We start from the raw sequence: 16,524 nt of genomic DNA on the forward strand, positions 1-16,524 counted from the left end.
GAACACTGTCCCGGCCTCGCCCAGAGCTCAGCCCCCCGCCCAGGCACCCCCTGGGCCTCATCCTTAGGAAGGCCAGCTGACCTCAGAGCACACGATTTACTGTCACCAGGGCTAAGGGGCCAGTTCTGTGGGGTCACTCATGGCTCATGTCCGTGCACTCTGTGGGGCCATCGGGGACAGGTGGGGGCAGTGCTGAAGTTAACCGTCTCCACCCGGAGACCCTGCGCCAGGGCGGCAGCTCCCGCTCCCAGCCCTCTTCCTCCCAGCCCTCTTCCTCCCGCCCTCCTGGCGCTCTTGGGAGCGGCCAGTGGGGGCCGGGAGGTGGGGTCTGCACGTCTTGAGCTTGGAGTTGCTGGGTGGCTGGGGGTCCAGCTCCCGTGAGGTGAGGGTGGGGGACGTGGAAGAATGGTACTCAGCTGAGGTTGTGGCCGGCCACGGGATCCTGTCCGCTGTGGCCACCTCGAGGGCCCGAGCGAGGTATGGGGAAAGGAGAGCAGGGGCTTTGGTCCCTTGGTGTTGATGTCACGCATCTTGCTGGCCTGGAAGTCTGTCCCTCAGAGCAGCCTAGGCCACACATTCTCAGTGGTCTGAGCCTGGGACACGTGGCCTCCCCAGGCCCTGGCCAGCAGCAAGGGTGGGGACTGAGCCACTGGCAGGACTTTAGGCTGTGGACGCTGGGGCCGGCGCCGCCCTCTCTCCCGTGGTGGGTCCCACAGGCAGGTGGGAGCTGGGAGCTGGGTCAGCACAGACACTGACAGGTCTTGGGGGCCAAAGCCTCCCTGTCACCCCAGCGCTCAGTAGAGCTGGGAGCCAGAACCCTGGCTTCTAGACCTGCCCCAGCCTTCTGTGGGACACCTCTCTGGGCCTCAGTTTCCCCATCTGTAACATAAAGCCTAGACAATGTCTAAAATTCCTTCTGGCCCACCCCATTAGTCTGTCCAGACATTGAATTCTCTGAATCCAGGGAGAATTTCATCTTGTTCTAAATAACGTCTTGTGCTGGCTCAAAAACGTGTTGACGACATATCCCTCAATGTGAAGAAATGCCGGCCGGAGCGTGGGGCTGGGCCAAGCATTTATAGGAGATCAGCGGGACCCCAGCCAAGCAGCTGCGGGAGAGGAATATGTGAGACCGCGCAGTCGGCAACCCGCCGGCCGAAAGGAACCGCGAGGAGCGTCGTGGCAGCAGCCAAGAGCTGCAGCCCCGGCCCGGGTGGGACAGCGGAACCCCTGCCGCCGCCCGGTGGTCCCCGCTCACAGGACAGATTGGGCGTGAGTCCCAGCTGCATGTCCGGGGCTGCTGTTTTACAAGCGTTCTCGGAGCTGCCTGGACCTGCCCCAGGCTTCCTGGATCCTTGGACCCCCGGAGGACGAGGCGGCTGGGAGCAGTTACTGTCCACCCGCAGCCAGCGGCCCCACTGTCCTCACTCCCCAAATATTTGCCTCGGGGCCAGCGAGATTCCCAGCGAGGACCCGCTCTCCCGCCGTGTCTCCAGAGCTCAGCCTGTGCAGACACGGTGTTCCCGGAGCCTCGCCGAGGACAGGGCCCCTCTGCAAACAGCAGGCGCCGGGAACTCATCCTGTGGCGTGGCGATAAAGCGGTTTTCTTCTGAAAATTAATTTCAGCTCAAAAGGAAATTGGATTTCTTTTCCTGACGGTGAGAAGTCCTGGCTACAGCGTGCCGTTAGGATTCGATTAGTTCAGGACGGAGCAGTCTCTCGCCCACACACATTAGATAAAGCATGACATGCCAGTCAGAGACGCCGTGGCATTCACAGAGCGTTCATGTGCCAATTGAGTTTCAGCCACCACCTAAAAACTCGCTTTGCAGAACGTGCACAGACTTGCCAAGGCCTTAGACAGACATGTGACATCACAAGCAGGTTCCGTGATGCAGCCGAGAAGCACCAGTGGCTGCAGTCGGTGGCACACGTGCCCTGCCACGATTCAAGCTCCAGTGGAGAGACAGTGAAATCTGCGTGCTTTATAAAAGTGTGAGGACAAGGCCTGGTTGGAACAAGGTTGGGTGTCCCCCAGTGACCCCCGGTGCATGCTTCGGAGACTCCGGGGCTCAGCAAGGGCAGCACGGAGTCCTTGCTCCCCAGGTTCCCACCCTGCAGCCCGCTGCTGTGGTCTGTGAGTGCACACAGGTGTCCCGGGGTAACCCAAGGCTTTGACCGGCTGCGAGAAATCTGGGATTCTGGGAACAGGGGCAGCCGGGGAGATGAGCTGTCCTCTGACGGGTGACTGGAGGTGGGTCTGTGGCTGACCCAGCGGTCCTGAGGACTGGGAGATGGACCCCAAGGTTGACCAGCTCCTGGACAGCCTTGCAGATCCTCAGAGACATTTAAGTGTACAGAGTGTGGGTTGAGCATCACACATTTTATTTATTCTTATTCCTGGAAAATTGGTCACTATCCAGTCACTATCTCCCCTATCACTGCCACCACCATAACCACCCCCCGAACCATCACTTCTACCACCGCCACCACCATCATCACAAACATCACCACCACCACCGCCACCGTCACCACCATCATCATCACAACGACCACCACCACCACCACCACCATCACCACCATTTTCATCACAACCATCACCACCACCGCCACCACCATCATCACAAACATCACCACCACCACCGCCACTGTCACCACCATCATCACAACGACCACCACCGCCACCACCACCACCATCACCACCACCATCACCACCACCATCACCACCACCATCACCACCATTTTCATCACAACCATCACCACCACCACCACCACCATCACCACCATCATCATCACAACGACCACCACCACCACCACCACCACCATCATCACCATCACCATCACCACCACCACCACCACCATCATCACCATCACCATCACCACCATTTTCATCACAACCATCACCACCACCACCACCACCACCATCACCACCACCACCACCACCACCATCACCACCACCATCATCACAAACATCACCACCACCACCACCACCACCGTCACCACTGTCATCATCACGACCACCACCACCACCATCATCATCACCATCACCACCACCACCATCACCACCACCATCATCACCATCACCATCACCACCATTTTCATCACAGCCATCACCACCACCATCATCACCATCACCACCATCATCACCGTCACCATCACCACCATTTTCATCACAACCATCACCACCACCACCGACACCACCGTCATCATCACAACCACCACCACCACCATCACCACCATCACCACCACAACCATCACCACCACAACCATCACCATCACTACCACCATCACAACCATCACCACCACCACCACCATCATCATCACAACCATCACCACTACCATCACCACCACCACCATCGACACCACCGTCATCATCACAACCACCACCGCCGCCATCACCATCACCACCATCACCACAACCATCACCATCACAACCATCGTCACCACCACCACCACCACCATCATCACAACCATCACTACCATCACCACCACTGCCACCATTACCACCACCACCATCATCACAACCATCACCACCACCACCACCATCATCATCACAACCATCACCATCACCCCCACCATCATCACAATCACCACCACCGTTACCACCACCACCATCACCCCCACCATTACCACCACCACCACCACCGCCACTGTCATTACTACCATCATTCCCTTCATCACCTCCCCCTACACACTAACTTCTGCACCAGACAAATGGGAGACAGTGAGTGCTCCACCAGTGGGATGCTTTTAGAATCACGGGTGTCTGGGGAATCTCCGGAAGGTTGGAAAATGAAGCTCCTCCAATCCTACCACCAACTTGCTTCTCTCCTCTGCTGTGGGTTTGGAGCCCCAGACCCTGCAGAAGGCTGCACACGCTCTAATCTCTGCCTGCCTTTATTTCCGGGGCATCTGGGGTCCTCCCATCCTCAGGGATGACCAAGTTTGGAGGATACGCCTGCTATGTCGAGGGTATTGTCATACAACAAAATGCCCTGGAACCCTATAAAACCTCCATGAGCTAATGTGATCTGAAAAGGTCGGACACGTCAGCCTGTCTGTGGGCACATCTGCTTGAGCCCTCCTGTGGTGTTTACCCAGAAAGGCACACTCCCGGCCAGTTCCGATGACGCACGTGGCCAGAGCACCGCCACCGCCCAGGGCTCCAGCATGGCCCTGGGGCCGAGCCGAGGCTGGGGCCGGCACCTCCCTGGATCCCGAGTCCTCGCCACCGCACGGCTGGCGTGAAGTGCAGTGACGTGCCCAACAGTGAATCCCCCAGACCTGTGCTTTACTGAAACCTGAGCGTATCCTCTCCCATCCAGAAATGCTCAAAGTCAGGGGCGGGAGAGTGTGTCTGCAGCGCCGGCTCCAGCTCCAGTTCCAGGGCTGGGAGCAGGTGGCTGAAGCTTGCTCTGCCATAGCATGGCGAGGTCTTCTCAGCAAATGCTGGCCGCCATGCCCACTCTAAATAGCTAAACCTACAGGAAAACCAGCGAGCTGGCTGGGAGGTCATGGTGGCTTGAAATCAGCCAGGGAAGGGGAGTTTACACCATGGAGATCAGTAAATGCTGCAGAACTCCCCCCGCTCTCCCCGGAGCTGGCTGTGAAGCATTTTCCAGGACATCCCTGGGCCTGGGCAAGTGACTTAACTTCTTGAGTCCCGTTTCCTTGTCTGTAAAGTGGGGGTGCCAGTAGCACCCGCCTTGCCGAACAGCAGGCGCCCGCTGCATCTGCGTCTTGCAGCCCCACGGTGGCTCTACCGGAGCGCCTGGCTTCGCAGAAGCGGAAGCCAGGACTCGAAGGGAAGGCCAGGTGCAGGGGTGAAATGTGGGCTGGACCTAGACCCTGCAGGTCTGCGTCTCCCCAGAGCCCCCGGCCATTCCGGTGCCTGCTCTGGCGGGGTGGCCTGATACCCCACCTGTCCCACACCAGCAGTGAGTGCCGGGGGCGGGTGGCATTCTCTGTGCTGTGGAGGGACAGTGCTGGGACGGTGCCTACATCTGCGTCCCAGGCCCCTCCCCGCTCCTCTGTCCCTGGCACCTGGACAGGATGAGGACGTTGCAAAAGTGCAGGTCACTTAGTCCCTCCGGCCTTGGTTTCCCGTCATGGAGAAGAGGGGTGTGGCCGGTGGACGGCTGGTTTTTACCACCCTAAGCATTTTGAAGTGAACAGTTGAGTAGCGTCAAGTGTGCTCACATTGTTGTGGAACAAACCTCCAGAACGTTTTCGTTTTGTAAAACAGAACTTGTCCCTGTTGAACAAGTCCCCATTCCCTGTCCCCCGCCCGACGACCCCTCTCCACTTGCTATTCCTGCGAAGCTGGAGACCCCAGGGCCTCCGCAGGTGGGGTCTCCTGGCGTCTGTCCTTCCGGGGATGGCTCAGTTCACTGGGCACAATGTCCCCGGGTGTGTCGTGTTGCAGCCGTGTCAGGACGCCCTCCCCGCAAGGCCGACAGCATCCCAGCTGTGGACGGACCGCGCTTTGCGCAGTGCTCTGCCCACGGACGCTTGGGTTGCCCCCCCGCCCCCGGCTGCCGCGAGTGACACTGCTGTGCACGGGTGCGACACCTCCTCGAGACCCCGCTTTCCCTGCGTCTGCATCACCCCGGAGTTTGCGTTTCTCTGGTGACCAGGGGCGTGGAGCCTCTCTTCATACGCTTCCTGGCCATTTGTAATTCTTCCTGTGAGAAATGTCTATTCGAGTGATTTGCCCATTTTTTAATGGGGGAATTTGATTTTTTTGGTTGTTGAATTATAAGCATTTTTCATTTATTCTGGATAAAAACCCTTATCAGATACATGATTCACAAATATTTTCTCCCCTCCTGTGGGTTGCCTTTTTGCTCTGTTGTTAGTGTTTCTTCGGGCACAAAAATATTTATGTTTGATGCCGTTCCATCTGGCTGTTTTTGCTTCCGTTGCCTTGCTGTGGTGTCATACTCCAAACACCGTTGCCGTTTCTGATCCCACTGTACTTTCTTCTAGAGGTTGTGCAGTCGGAGATCTCATGGTGAGGCCTTTGTTCCATTTCTAGTAAATTTCTGGATGCGGCACAAGATAAGGGCCCCGTTTCAGGCCTCCGCACGTGGAGACCCAGTTTTCCCAGCACTGTCTGTTGGGGAGACTGTCCTTTCCCCACTGAGCGGTCTCGGCGTCCCTGAGAAGGACTCGGCCATACGTGAGGGTCTGTCCTGGACTGTCTGTCTACTTCGCTGTCTGTGGCTCTGTCTTGGGCGCCTGCTGTGGGCCGGCTGTACGCAGGGTGCTGTGGAGCTGACGCCGGCCTCGCTGCGCTGCTGGGACCCGGGACAGGGGACGGCTCCGTCCCACCCCTGAGCTCCAGCCCCGTCGCCTGTCTGGGTGAGGAGTGTGCGTCTGAACGGGAATCTGCAGTCACGGGGGCGTTAATGGGCGTGGCTTTAAAAATTATTTTTCCTGTTTCACAATGAGTTTGACTTCGAGCGCCAAGCTCCTCTGTACACTGTCTGAAATTAGAACCCCGACGACAAGGCAATCTTTGTCAGGGGCCTACGGCTTGCACCAGGGATATAGGGAAATGTCAACAGTACATTTTCAGTGTCAATTTTGAGTTTTTTCAGAGGTCTGGGCCAATGGGAACTCAGAGCAAACTGACGCTGTTTCGAAAGCGTTTAGAACCATCCCCTTGGCGGCCATGCGATCAATGTGTCAGGTTGGCAAGGAGCCCATCTGCGGGGGCACAGCAGCCTCTGTGCTCCTGCACAGACCTTGCGGGCTTCTCCGCCCAAGCATGGGGTCGGCTCCTCCGGCGTCGGGGCTCCCCGTGGCCCTTCTGTGAGCTCGGTGGTCCCGGGGCTGAGCGCTCAGGCCTTGCCCCTGGGGACTCTGTGGGGTAGACAAGCAAGAGTGGCCCCCCGCACTTCCGGAACTGAGGGCTAATTTCTGTTGCTTTAAGCCACCCAGTTGTGGTCATTTGTTGTGACAAAAAACTAATGCAGTCACTTAGATCTGCGCTCTGCAAACAGGGAGCCCAAAACCACCATCGCCCTCTCTTCCTCCCCGTAAGGATTTCCAGGGCAGCTCGAGTGAGCCCTCCTGGGAAGACTGCGTTTCTCGGTGGCCAGCTGGCTGACACATCCCGCTACTATAAGGGTGACAGCAGGAACTGTCCTCTGGCCTCGGTCACCTGGCCCTGGGGTGTCTGAGCTGTGGCCTCGTCCCCCAGGTCCGGGCCGTGAGGCTGTCCTTCGTGGGGGAGCTGGGCTGGGAGCTGCACGTCCCGAGGGCGTCCTGTGTGCCTGTGTACCGGGCGCTGATGGCGGCGGGAGCCCAGCACGGCCTCGTGAACGCAGGGTACCGCGCCATCGACTCCCTGAGCATCGAGAAAGGTGAGCACGGGGTCTGGGCGGCCCGAGTGAGGCCGGGCAGCTGTTCGCCACTCCCCACCGGCTGCCTTCCTTCCCCACCCCCACCCTCCTGCCCCTAGACCTCATCGCTGCCCAGGAGCTGGGTCTTCCGTGCCAGGCCCAGAGCTGGTGTTGGGGTCACCACCCCTGTACACACCGGGACGGCACCGGGGCGGGGCCAGAGCTCAGTTGGGATCTGAGAGACCTGCAGGTCACAGCAGGTGCCGGAGCTTCTGGATGAAGCCCACTCCCCCACCCCACGGAGGGGCAGCTCCCCTGGCATCACCCAGGCCCCTCACAAGTCCCTCCCGGTGCCCCTGGCCCGATGGTGCCAAGGGCTGGGGTGCTGCCCCGCTCAGGGGAATCTTCTGGAGCGGACGTGCCTGGGCTGTGCAGGTCACGAGGCTGCCCTGAGGGTGGGGTCTGGGGACGGGGGCGGGTGGGCTTGGCAGCATCTGCATGTGTCTTCCGAAGGGCCCCCCCACAGGGGGCACCGACCCGCTGTCCCCTCCCACAGGCTACCGGCACTGGCACGCGGACCTGCGGCCGGACGACAGCCCCCTGGAGGCGGGCTTGGCCTTCACCTGCAAGCTCAAGTCCCCCGTGCCTTTCCTGGGGCGCGAGGCCCTGGAGCAGCAGCTGGCCGCGGGCCTCCGCCGGCGCCTGGTGTGCTTCACGGTGGAGGAGTAAGTGTGCCCTGGTCCTGGGCCCTCGGGAAGTGACTGCCCACAGCAGCCAAAGCCCCCGGTACCGAGATGTCCCACGTGCCAGCCACACCCTCCCAGAGTGCACACGACAGCCATTACAGATGGGGAAACTGAGTCCCACTCTGTTAGAGGCAGAGCTGGGTTTTGAGCCAGGCTGGTCTGACTCCAAAGCTGAAGTGGCAGACCCGGGCCCCTCTGCGGCCAGGCAGGGGCAGGACAGAGCCCGGGGCCAGGTGTGGGGCCGTGGGGAAGCCACACCCTCCCCTTAAGAGAGGAGGGCTCTGCCAAGCCAAGCCAGCCCCCCGTGCATGGGTCGTGGCCGAGTGCCACGGGCCAGGGAGCCCTGCCCCGGAGCCTGGCCTCCCAGTCACCACGCTGGGTGGTGGAGTGGCGGAGAGCGGCCCTGCTGCATTGCCCTGGGCCTTGTCCGCACGTGGAGAGTGAGCTCAGTCACCATGCTGGGACCTCCCGTCCTGTTCTGGTTACATCCTCCCCCAGCCCTGCGATGGGGTGAAAGGGCCTGGCTGGGGCTGCCATCCAGCCTTGCAAAGGAGAGCACGAGGAGCCAAGGGACAGGGACTAGGCCCAGCCACACGGCAGAGGTGGAAGGAAAGGCCCCGCCTGGGGGCCTGACCCCGGCTCCCCCCACTGAGGGGCGGCTGGAGCTGATGAGAGCTGGGCCGAGTCTCCCTGGGAGCTTCCGGCTGTTCTGGGACGATAATGGCATAGAGACCACCTGTGCCACCTGCAGGGCTCTGAGCAGCAGCAGGAAGGCCGGGTGCTCTGGGCTTTGCTGACGTGTAGCTGACAGCCAGCTGCAAACCGTACCACTCCTACCAGATTTCTGGAACCTTCTAAAGAAGTGTCGGGAGTGAGGGGTGGGGGAGAGGAGCAGAGGTCCGTCCTCGTCCCACGGCTTCCTCCGGGCGCTGTCGGGCTGCACCTCTCGCACGGTGCTCACACCTCTCCCCGGAGCAGCTTGCGGGCACAGCAGGGTCCCCACAGCCCCTCCGCCTGCCTGGCCGCGGTGTTCTGACCCCCCCGCGACCTGCCTGGCTCTGGGGGTGGCCTCCACAGCACCTGTCCCCGCCCAGTGGGCTCTGCTCAGGGGTTTCATGTCAGGCTGTGAGATAAGCACCCGCCTGGCAGCTCTGGGCTGTCACGGTCCCCAGGAGAGAGCGGGTCAGGTGCTGGCTGTGGAGTGGCGGAGAGCGGCCCCGCCGCGTTGCCCTGGGCCGTGCCCGCAGGTGGAGAGTGAGCTGAGCGCCTGCATGTGGGCCGGGGTGAGACCAAAGGGAGGAGGGGACGTTCCCGAACCTCCCTGGAGCCTTGCCCTGATCCCTGACTCGTGGGACCTGAACGGCGCGGCCTCAGCTGTAGGCCCAGGAGGCAAACTAAACCCTGCCGGGCGCTTTGGACTCAGTGTGGGCTTCAGCAGTCCGGCCGCGAGGACCAGACCTCAGGCAAAGCCTGCAGACCGGCACCGCGGTGTCGGCAGTTACGCCGTCACCGGCGTCTCCGGGTTTTAGTTTACATCTTTCCTTCCTTCCTACCGTGAAGGTCCAAAAATCACAGTGAGCAGCCACATATCACAGTAATAAAGCCCTTCTCATAAAGGGTGCGTCTCGCGTGAGGATGAGCCAGAGCCAAGCGCCCGGCGGGGTTTGGTGCTGCCGCGGCTCAGAAGCCCACGGGAAGCGGCCGCCGTCCCTGCACACAAGCGCTCGCTCCGGGACGCCAGCAGGGTCCTGGTCTCGCTATTTTCTGTCCACTCAGTCTATTCACGCAGAGCTGCACCCTGGCTGGGCGCCGGGCTGGCCCTGGGGTGGGCGGGGTCCCTGCAGACCCGCCGTGCCCCCTCGCTGCCCCTTCCTGCAGGCCGGGGCTTTCGGGGGCCCAGCTGTGTGTGTTCTTCCCCCAGGAAGGTGCCCATGTTCGGCTTGGAGGCCATCTGGAGGGACGGCCAGGTGGTGGGCCACACCCGCAGGGCCGGCTTCGGGTTTGCCGTGGACAAGACCATTGCCTACGGTTACATCCGCGACCCCCACGGCGGGCCGGTGAGTCCCATTCCCCGGGAGACTCAGGGCACAGGTTAAGTCACCACCTCGGGGGTTCTGTCCTTTACTTGCTCCATGAGCTTGGACGAGGGGCCTCTCTCTGAACCTTGGTTTCTTATCTCTACAACGGGGACAGCCTGACACCCGCCTCACTGGATGGCCTTAGGCAGCAGGGTTGCGATGGGGTGGCCCCACCGCTGACGGGCCCCTCCGGAACCTGGGGAGACCAGAGCCCAGGTCCCAGCAAGGTGGTGCCACCGGCCGGGTGCTGCACCAGGGTGCGGTGGAGGCTGAGTTGCCTCTTCTTCGAACAACACTCGCCTTTCCTGCCGGTCAGCAAACGCTCAGCAGTGGCCAGAAAAGTGGCCCAGGACACTTAGGGATAACCTGGGGCCTGCCTCGGCGGCTCGGGCCGGCAGCGAGAGCCAACTGCGTGCTTGTCCCCCCACCTACTCCCCAACCCCACCCCCTGCCATGCCCGGAGCATTTACACCAGGGAGAGGGGCAGACGCTACAACCACAGTCCCCTCCCGCCCTCGGAGAGCTGGCGGTTCAACATTGTCTAGCACACCAGGGACAACGGACATTTCTGCACAAGACTGAAGGGACAGCTGCTGGAGGCGGGGGCAGAATTTCGAGCCTGACGGACACTTATTAGCAAGGACCATGCGGTCCATGGCAGCTCTGAGTTATCCACTCCTGGGCGTGCCTTCGGGCATCTGAGGCCACTAGCTCCCCGTGTCCCCTGCCTGTGGGCCGCCGGGCGGCGCAGAGCGTCCAGCCTGCAGGTGCACCCACAGCTCAGAGCACCCTCCTGACGCTCCGGCCGTAAAATGCTCTGTTTGTTTTTCATTGTTTTCATCCAGCCCTGAGCTGCCAGGAAGGAGGGGGGCCCTCGAACTCCCAGAGCAGAGCCCCAAGACAGCTCCTGCAGCCCCGGCCGGGTCTAGGTGCCGTACAGGGACAAAAGGCTCCCTGAGCGGCAGGCGCCAGGTCTCATCTTTTATGCCAGGCTGGCCGTGGCGCCCCTCCTGCCCAAGGAGCACCTGCGCTGGGGCTGGCCTCCGGAGGTCTTGCTGGGAAGGCTGAGCCAGGCCGTCTGCAAAGCCGGTCCAGCCACCCCTACCGCCGGGACTCCAGCCCGCTGGCCGCCAGCCTCCCGGCAGTGCTCCAGCCGCTGCACTCGCCCAGGTTCCGGGGAAACGGGCTGCTGCGTTCCCAGGGACCCGGAATCGCTGGGGCGGGAGGCGTGTTGTCCTGCAGGCGAATCCTGCCGGCCGCCAGACCTGGCTTTGCCGGACCCCAAGCCCTGCGCAGGGCACGTCGGCGCGAGCTCTGCCTGCTTTGGCACAGGGAGGAGTCCGCCTGCAGGGCGGGGCGCCAGGCCCAGACACAGGCGGCAGGTGGGGGAAGCCCAGCGCCCGCCAGCACCGAGTGACCCTCTCTGGCCTCTGCTCCTAGGTCTCGAGAGACTTTGTGAAGAGTGGCGACTATGCCCTGGAGAGGATGGGGGTGACCTATGCTGCCCAGGCTCACCTGAAATCTCCCTTCGACCCCGACAACAAGAGGCTGAAGGGGATCTACTGACAGGGTCACGGTTGTGACCTGGTGCAGAAACCTGGTGCCCCAGCCCACGCCGTCTAGCGCCACACAGGCCCTAAATGGCCCTGGGTCCCAGACTCTGGACCCCGGCCACAACCTGGGCCCTCCTTAGTCTAGGCCTGGTCCTGCCAAAGCCCCGAAACCAGACACGGACAGAGAGACCAAGGTGGGCCGTCCTGTGGTCCTGGCAGAGGGTGGGCTCTAATCCACCTCCGTCCTTCCGTAAATGTGGGGGCTCGGGGATCGTGCCTTCAGTCCTCTGGGAGCTTCCAGGAGGTGCTTAGCAGACGCTTATAAAAAGTGTAAAAGCCGGGAGGCAGCAGGCTCCAGCTTCATTCTGACTTGCGCTGGGCAAGGGGGCTGCCCGGGAGGCTTGGTCGAAGGGTGTGTGGTGGCGTCTGCGGTCGGTGAGAAACGGCAGTTGACGGGCACTGTATGCCGTGGCAGGTGCCGTGGCATCGCCCTGCCCCTGAGATCAAGGCCACTGCAGGTGCCACAGGTGAGGGAGCCGGGGAGCTGTTCTCGCCCTGCCTGTTCTCCCTGTTCCCCTGTGAAATCCGTGAGCAGAAGCAGGGAGGGGGGCTCCGACTAATGCCTGCCCTCACCCACGCAGAAGTGCCGGCTCCTGACTTGGTTTCCCCTGGAGCCCCTCGCTCACCAGGCCCGGGTGCAGGGACATGCCGCTGGGCAAGAGCCTGATGGCACCTCTTTCCTGGGTGACCTTTGTCCTTACTGTTGATGGGGAGGCAGCTCCTGCCCATGCCACCCTCGCTGGGCCTGGGGCCGGACACGGTCGTGGGCACTGCCCTACACGCTGCCCCTGCTCTGGCCTGCCCGGGTGTGAGGGGCGCCTGGCCTGCTCGGGGGGTGCCCCTGCTGTCCCTGGTGAGCCCAGCCCCATCCTTGGCCCTTGCGCCCTGGTTCAGGGTGGAAGGACTTGGTTGCCCACTGGGCCACCAAGGGGCCAGGCCAGCCCCGGCGAAGCTGCACCACGTGGTCTTGCCCGCGTGCCCTGTGGTGTAACGAGGGCGGGTGGCAGGTGGTCAGGGGACAGTGGAGCTGGTGCCCACAGCACCACACAAGCAGCAGCAAGGGGATTTGGGTGCAGGTGGTCCTTGCCGGGCCCTGGCCGCCTTTGGACGTTCACATACCATGCAGCCCGCTGGGGGCTGAGCTGGAACAGGCCGGGCAAATAAAGTGGAAGCCGTGGGAAGGTGTGTGGGTTACAGATGGCCGTTGGAAAGAGAATCTGGCCCCAAGTCTGGCGATGGGGGGGGCTCTGGCTCCCACCCGGTCCAGGCTGGAGACACCTGCAGCCGCCCCGGCTCCCAGGCAGGCCTGGCTGCGAGGAGAAGGCTGTGCGCAGCCAGAGAAGGGCGGGAAGGGAGGCGGCTCCCCAGATGGCCTGGCCTGCTCCCCGGGTCTGCGGCTTGGCCACGACCCTGGGCTGGGCCTATCCCGGGAGAGGCTGAGGATGAGGGAGGTCCGAGCCCCGGTTCCACCAACTCACTGTCATGGGCTGTAGCTGGGCACACGCTGTCCTGCGCCTGCCCCCTGTTTTGTTTGTGTTTCCTCCTCGGCTGAGGACAAATAGCCCAGCGGTGAGAGCAGCCCGCAGGCGTCACTGCCCAGGCCCCGCAGCTCCGGCCACGGGAACCGGGAAGTCTGGCCGTGCCATGGCCCCCAAGTGGGCAGCCCAGGGTCGGTGTTGGAAGACCCACTGTCCTTGGCCCTGGGCCAGGTCCTCCTGGGCTCTAGTCTAGAGACACCCCATTTCATATCTCTACTTTCTAAGATTTTTCTGGGAAAAAATGAGGGCCGTGACCCTCACTGTGGCTAAGTCCTGCCTGTCAGGAGTTTCAGGCAAACTGTGCTTTGAAGGAGCCTAATTGTCACGGCAGAGCTTGGCTGGAAGTCAAGAGAGGAGAAAGGGGGCCTGAGCCCCTGACGCGGCCCACATGCCAGCACCACTGTGCCTGGGGTCCCAAGGCCCCTGAGAGGGGCCTGGGTGGGGTTTTGCCCCTGCGGACGGCAGGTGCACAGGCCCCTCTCACCCACCCCTGCGGAGGGCAGGCGCACAGGCCCCTCTCACCCACCCCTGCGGGGGCAGGTGCACAGGCCCCTCTCACCCACCCCTGCGGAGGGCAGGCGCACAGGCCCCTCTCACCCACCCCTGCGGAGGGCAGGCGCACAGGCCCCTCTCACCCACCCCTGCGGGGGCAGGTGCACAGGCCCCTCTCACCCACCCCTGCGGAGGGCAGGCGCACAGGCCCCTCTCACCCACCCCTGCGGGGGCAGGTGCACAGGCCCCTCTCACCCACCCCTGCGGGGGCAGGTGCACAGGCCCCTCTCACCCACCCCTGCGGGGGCAGGTGCACAGGCCCCTCTCACCCACCCCTGCAGGGGGCAGGCGCACAGGCCCCTCTCACCCACCCCTGCGGAGGGCAGGCGCACAGGCCCCTCTCACCCACCCCTGCGGAGGGCAGGCGCACAGGCCCCTCTCACCCACCCCTGCGGGGGCAGGCGCACAGGCCCCTCTCACCCACCCCTGCGGAGGGCAGGCGCACAGGCCCCTCTCACCCACCCCTGCGGGGGCAGGTGCACAGGCCCCTCTCACCCACCCCTGCGGGGGCAGGCGCACAGGCCCCTCTCACCCACCCCTGCGGAGGGCAGGCGCACAGGCCCCTCTCACCCACCCCTGCGGAGGGCAGGCGCACAGGCCCCTCTCACCCACCCCTGCGGGGGCAGGCGCACAGGCCCCTCTCACCCACCCCTGCGGGGGCAGGTGCACAGGCCCCTCTCACCCACCCCTGCGGGGGCAGGTGCACAGGCCCCTCTCACCCACCCCTGCGGGGGGCAGGTGCACAGGCCCCTCTCACCCACCCCTGCGGAGGGCAGGCGCACAGGCCCCTCTCACCCACCCACCCCTGCGGGGGGCATGTGCACAGGCCCCTCTCACCCACCCCTGCGGAGGGCAGGCGCACAGGCCCCTCTCACCCACCCACCCCTGCGGGGGCAGGTGCACAGGCCCCTCTCACCCACCCCTGCGGAGGGCAGGTGCACAGGCCCCTCTCACCCACCCACCCCTGCGGGGGGCATGTGCACAGGCCCCTCTCACCCACCCCTGCGGAGGGCAGGTGCACAGGCCCCTCTCACCCACCCACCCCTGCGGGGGGCAGGTGCACAGGCCCTTCTCACCCACCCCTGCGGAGGGCAGGCGCACAGGCCCCTCTCACCCACCCCTGCGGAGGGCAGGTGCACAGGCCCCTCTCACCCACCCACCCCTGCGGAGGGCAGGCGCACAGGCCCCTCTCACCCACCCCTGCGGAGGGCAGGTGCACAGGGCCTCTGCTGGCTCCTGCTGTCGTGGGCTGGAGCAGGCGGCCCAGGCTGGCTGCACCAGGGATGTCAGGAATATGCCTGTCCCAGTTCCCTGTCACAGCCTGTGAGCTGCGTGCATCAGGGCAAGGGTAGCACACGATGCCACTGCCCCTCCTGTGGGAGATGGGGAAGAACCCGACTGACAGGGGCGAGGTGCCCACCCTCCGCCCCCCTCCCTTGGCGTGCAGACACCTCGAACGCATGGAGATGGCGCGGAGCCCACCTCCTCCAGCGCAGCTGATAAAAATGGCAGTGAAGGCATTTGGCGAAGGACAGGCATAAGGGACAGACTTAAGTGGTGGTGGACAACGAGCCTGTCGTGCTAAGGTCCTGGGGCAGGGCCGACCTGCCATGTGACCTGGACGGTGCTTCTGTCCTGCATGCAGAGCTGTGTGAGTGGGGCCCCCCCCTCCTCTTTCTTTCATGTTTTAGAGTTTGCCGGCGCCTCTCACTGGCTCTGCCTTCCAAGTATACCTGGGCCTGGTCCCGTCCCTCACCTCCACTGGACCTCCCTGGCCTCTGGTGACCGCGATGGTACTGCTGGACTCTGCCACCCGGTTGCAACCCTTTGACCCCAGGGCCTTTGCACGGCCGGCCACTCCCTCTGCCCAAAGGCCCTCCCCCAGATACCACCCCCTTCAGGGTGTTGATGGCACACCCTGCCCACGAGGCTGTCCCTGCCAGCCCTATTTAAGTGGCACCCGACACCCTAGCCCCTCCTGACCCCCCTTCCCCAGCACCGCCTGCCCCAGGCCTTCCTCCCGTGTCCGTCTGTAGCTGTCTCGCCCTAGGACATGAGCCACGTGACGGCAGCAGGTCTTGCTCACGGGGCTGTCCCTGTGCCTGCCACGGGGCCTGGCTCACACTGGCTCTTGATAAGGTCTCAGGCTGGATGAGGAGTGGTGGCGTGAGGGGCTGAGACCAGGGCCACAGTGACGTCTGGGGCAGAGGGGCTGCCCCGGGCAGTGGCCTCGGAGGGGGACACCGCCTCTCTTCGCGAGTGAAATGAGCTGGGGCAGTTTCTAGACACCGCTTACATCAGGTTCTCGCGAGCGCCCACGACCCAGCCCCCTGAGGTTCGGAAACACGGAGTGAGGTGTTCTAGCCTCCTGGGTTCACTCTAGAATCTTCTGCTGAAAGCTCCCCAAGGCCCCAGTGGGAATCTTCCAGGAAAGCAGAAGTGTCTGGTCTGGGGGTTACGGGGCCCAGCGGCCGACCGTGCAGCAAGCGCAGGTGAATGAATGCGCGCGTCAGGAGGGGGGCGGGGAGAGAGAGGGAACCTGGCCCCGGGGACCCTCCCGTGTTTCAGTGCATTTGAAAGGGCCGTGCCCCGCCCCCGCCCCGGGCTGGGGTCTACATGCAGCTGCCACACGCAGGGAGAAGGTGGGA

At 63.2% G+C, this 16,524-nt stretch overlaps 1 protein-coding gene across 1 annotated transcript in view; it reads left to right on the forward strand.

The window, feature by feature from the left end:
• Window positions 1-12,067, forward strand: part of SARDH (sarcosine dehydrogenase) — a 56,536-nt gene extending 44,469 nt beyond the window's left edge. The window contains exons 18-21 of the mRNA XM_069477057.1: window positions 7,208-7,370; window positions 7,906-8,074; window positions 10,017-10,152; window positions 11,614-12,067. Coding sequence (XP_069333158.1) covers window positions 7,208-7,370; window positions 7,906-8,074; window positions 10,017-10,152; window positions 11,614-11,739 — 594 coding nt within the window. The 3' untranslated portion in view covers window positions 11,740-12,067. The remainder of the gene's footprint in view (window positions 1-7,207; window positions 7,371-7,905; window positions 8,075-10,016; window positions 10,153-11,613) is intronic.
• Window positions 12,068-16,524: the final 4,457 nt, after the last annotated feature.

The sequence above is a fragment of the Eulemur rufifrons genome, chromosome 7 (assembly GCF_041146395.1).
Source record: "Eulemur rufifrons isolate Redbay chromosome 7, OSU_ERuf_1, whole genome shotgun sequence".
Classification (NCBI taxonomy): domain Eukaryota; kingdom Metazoa; phylum Chordata; class Mammalia; order Primates; family Lemuridae; genus Eulemur; species Eulemur rufifrons.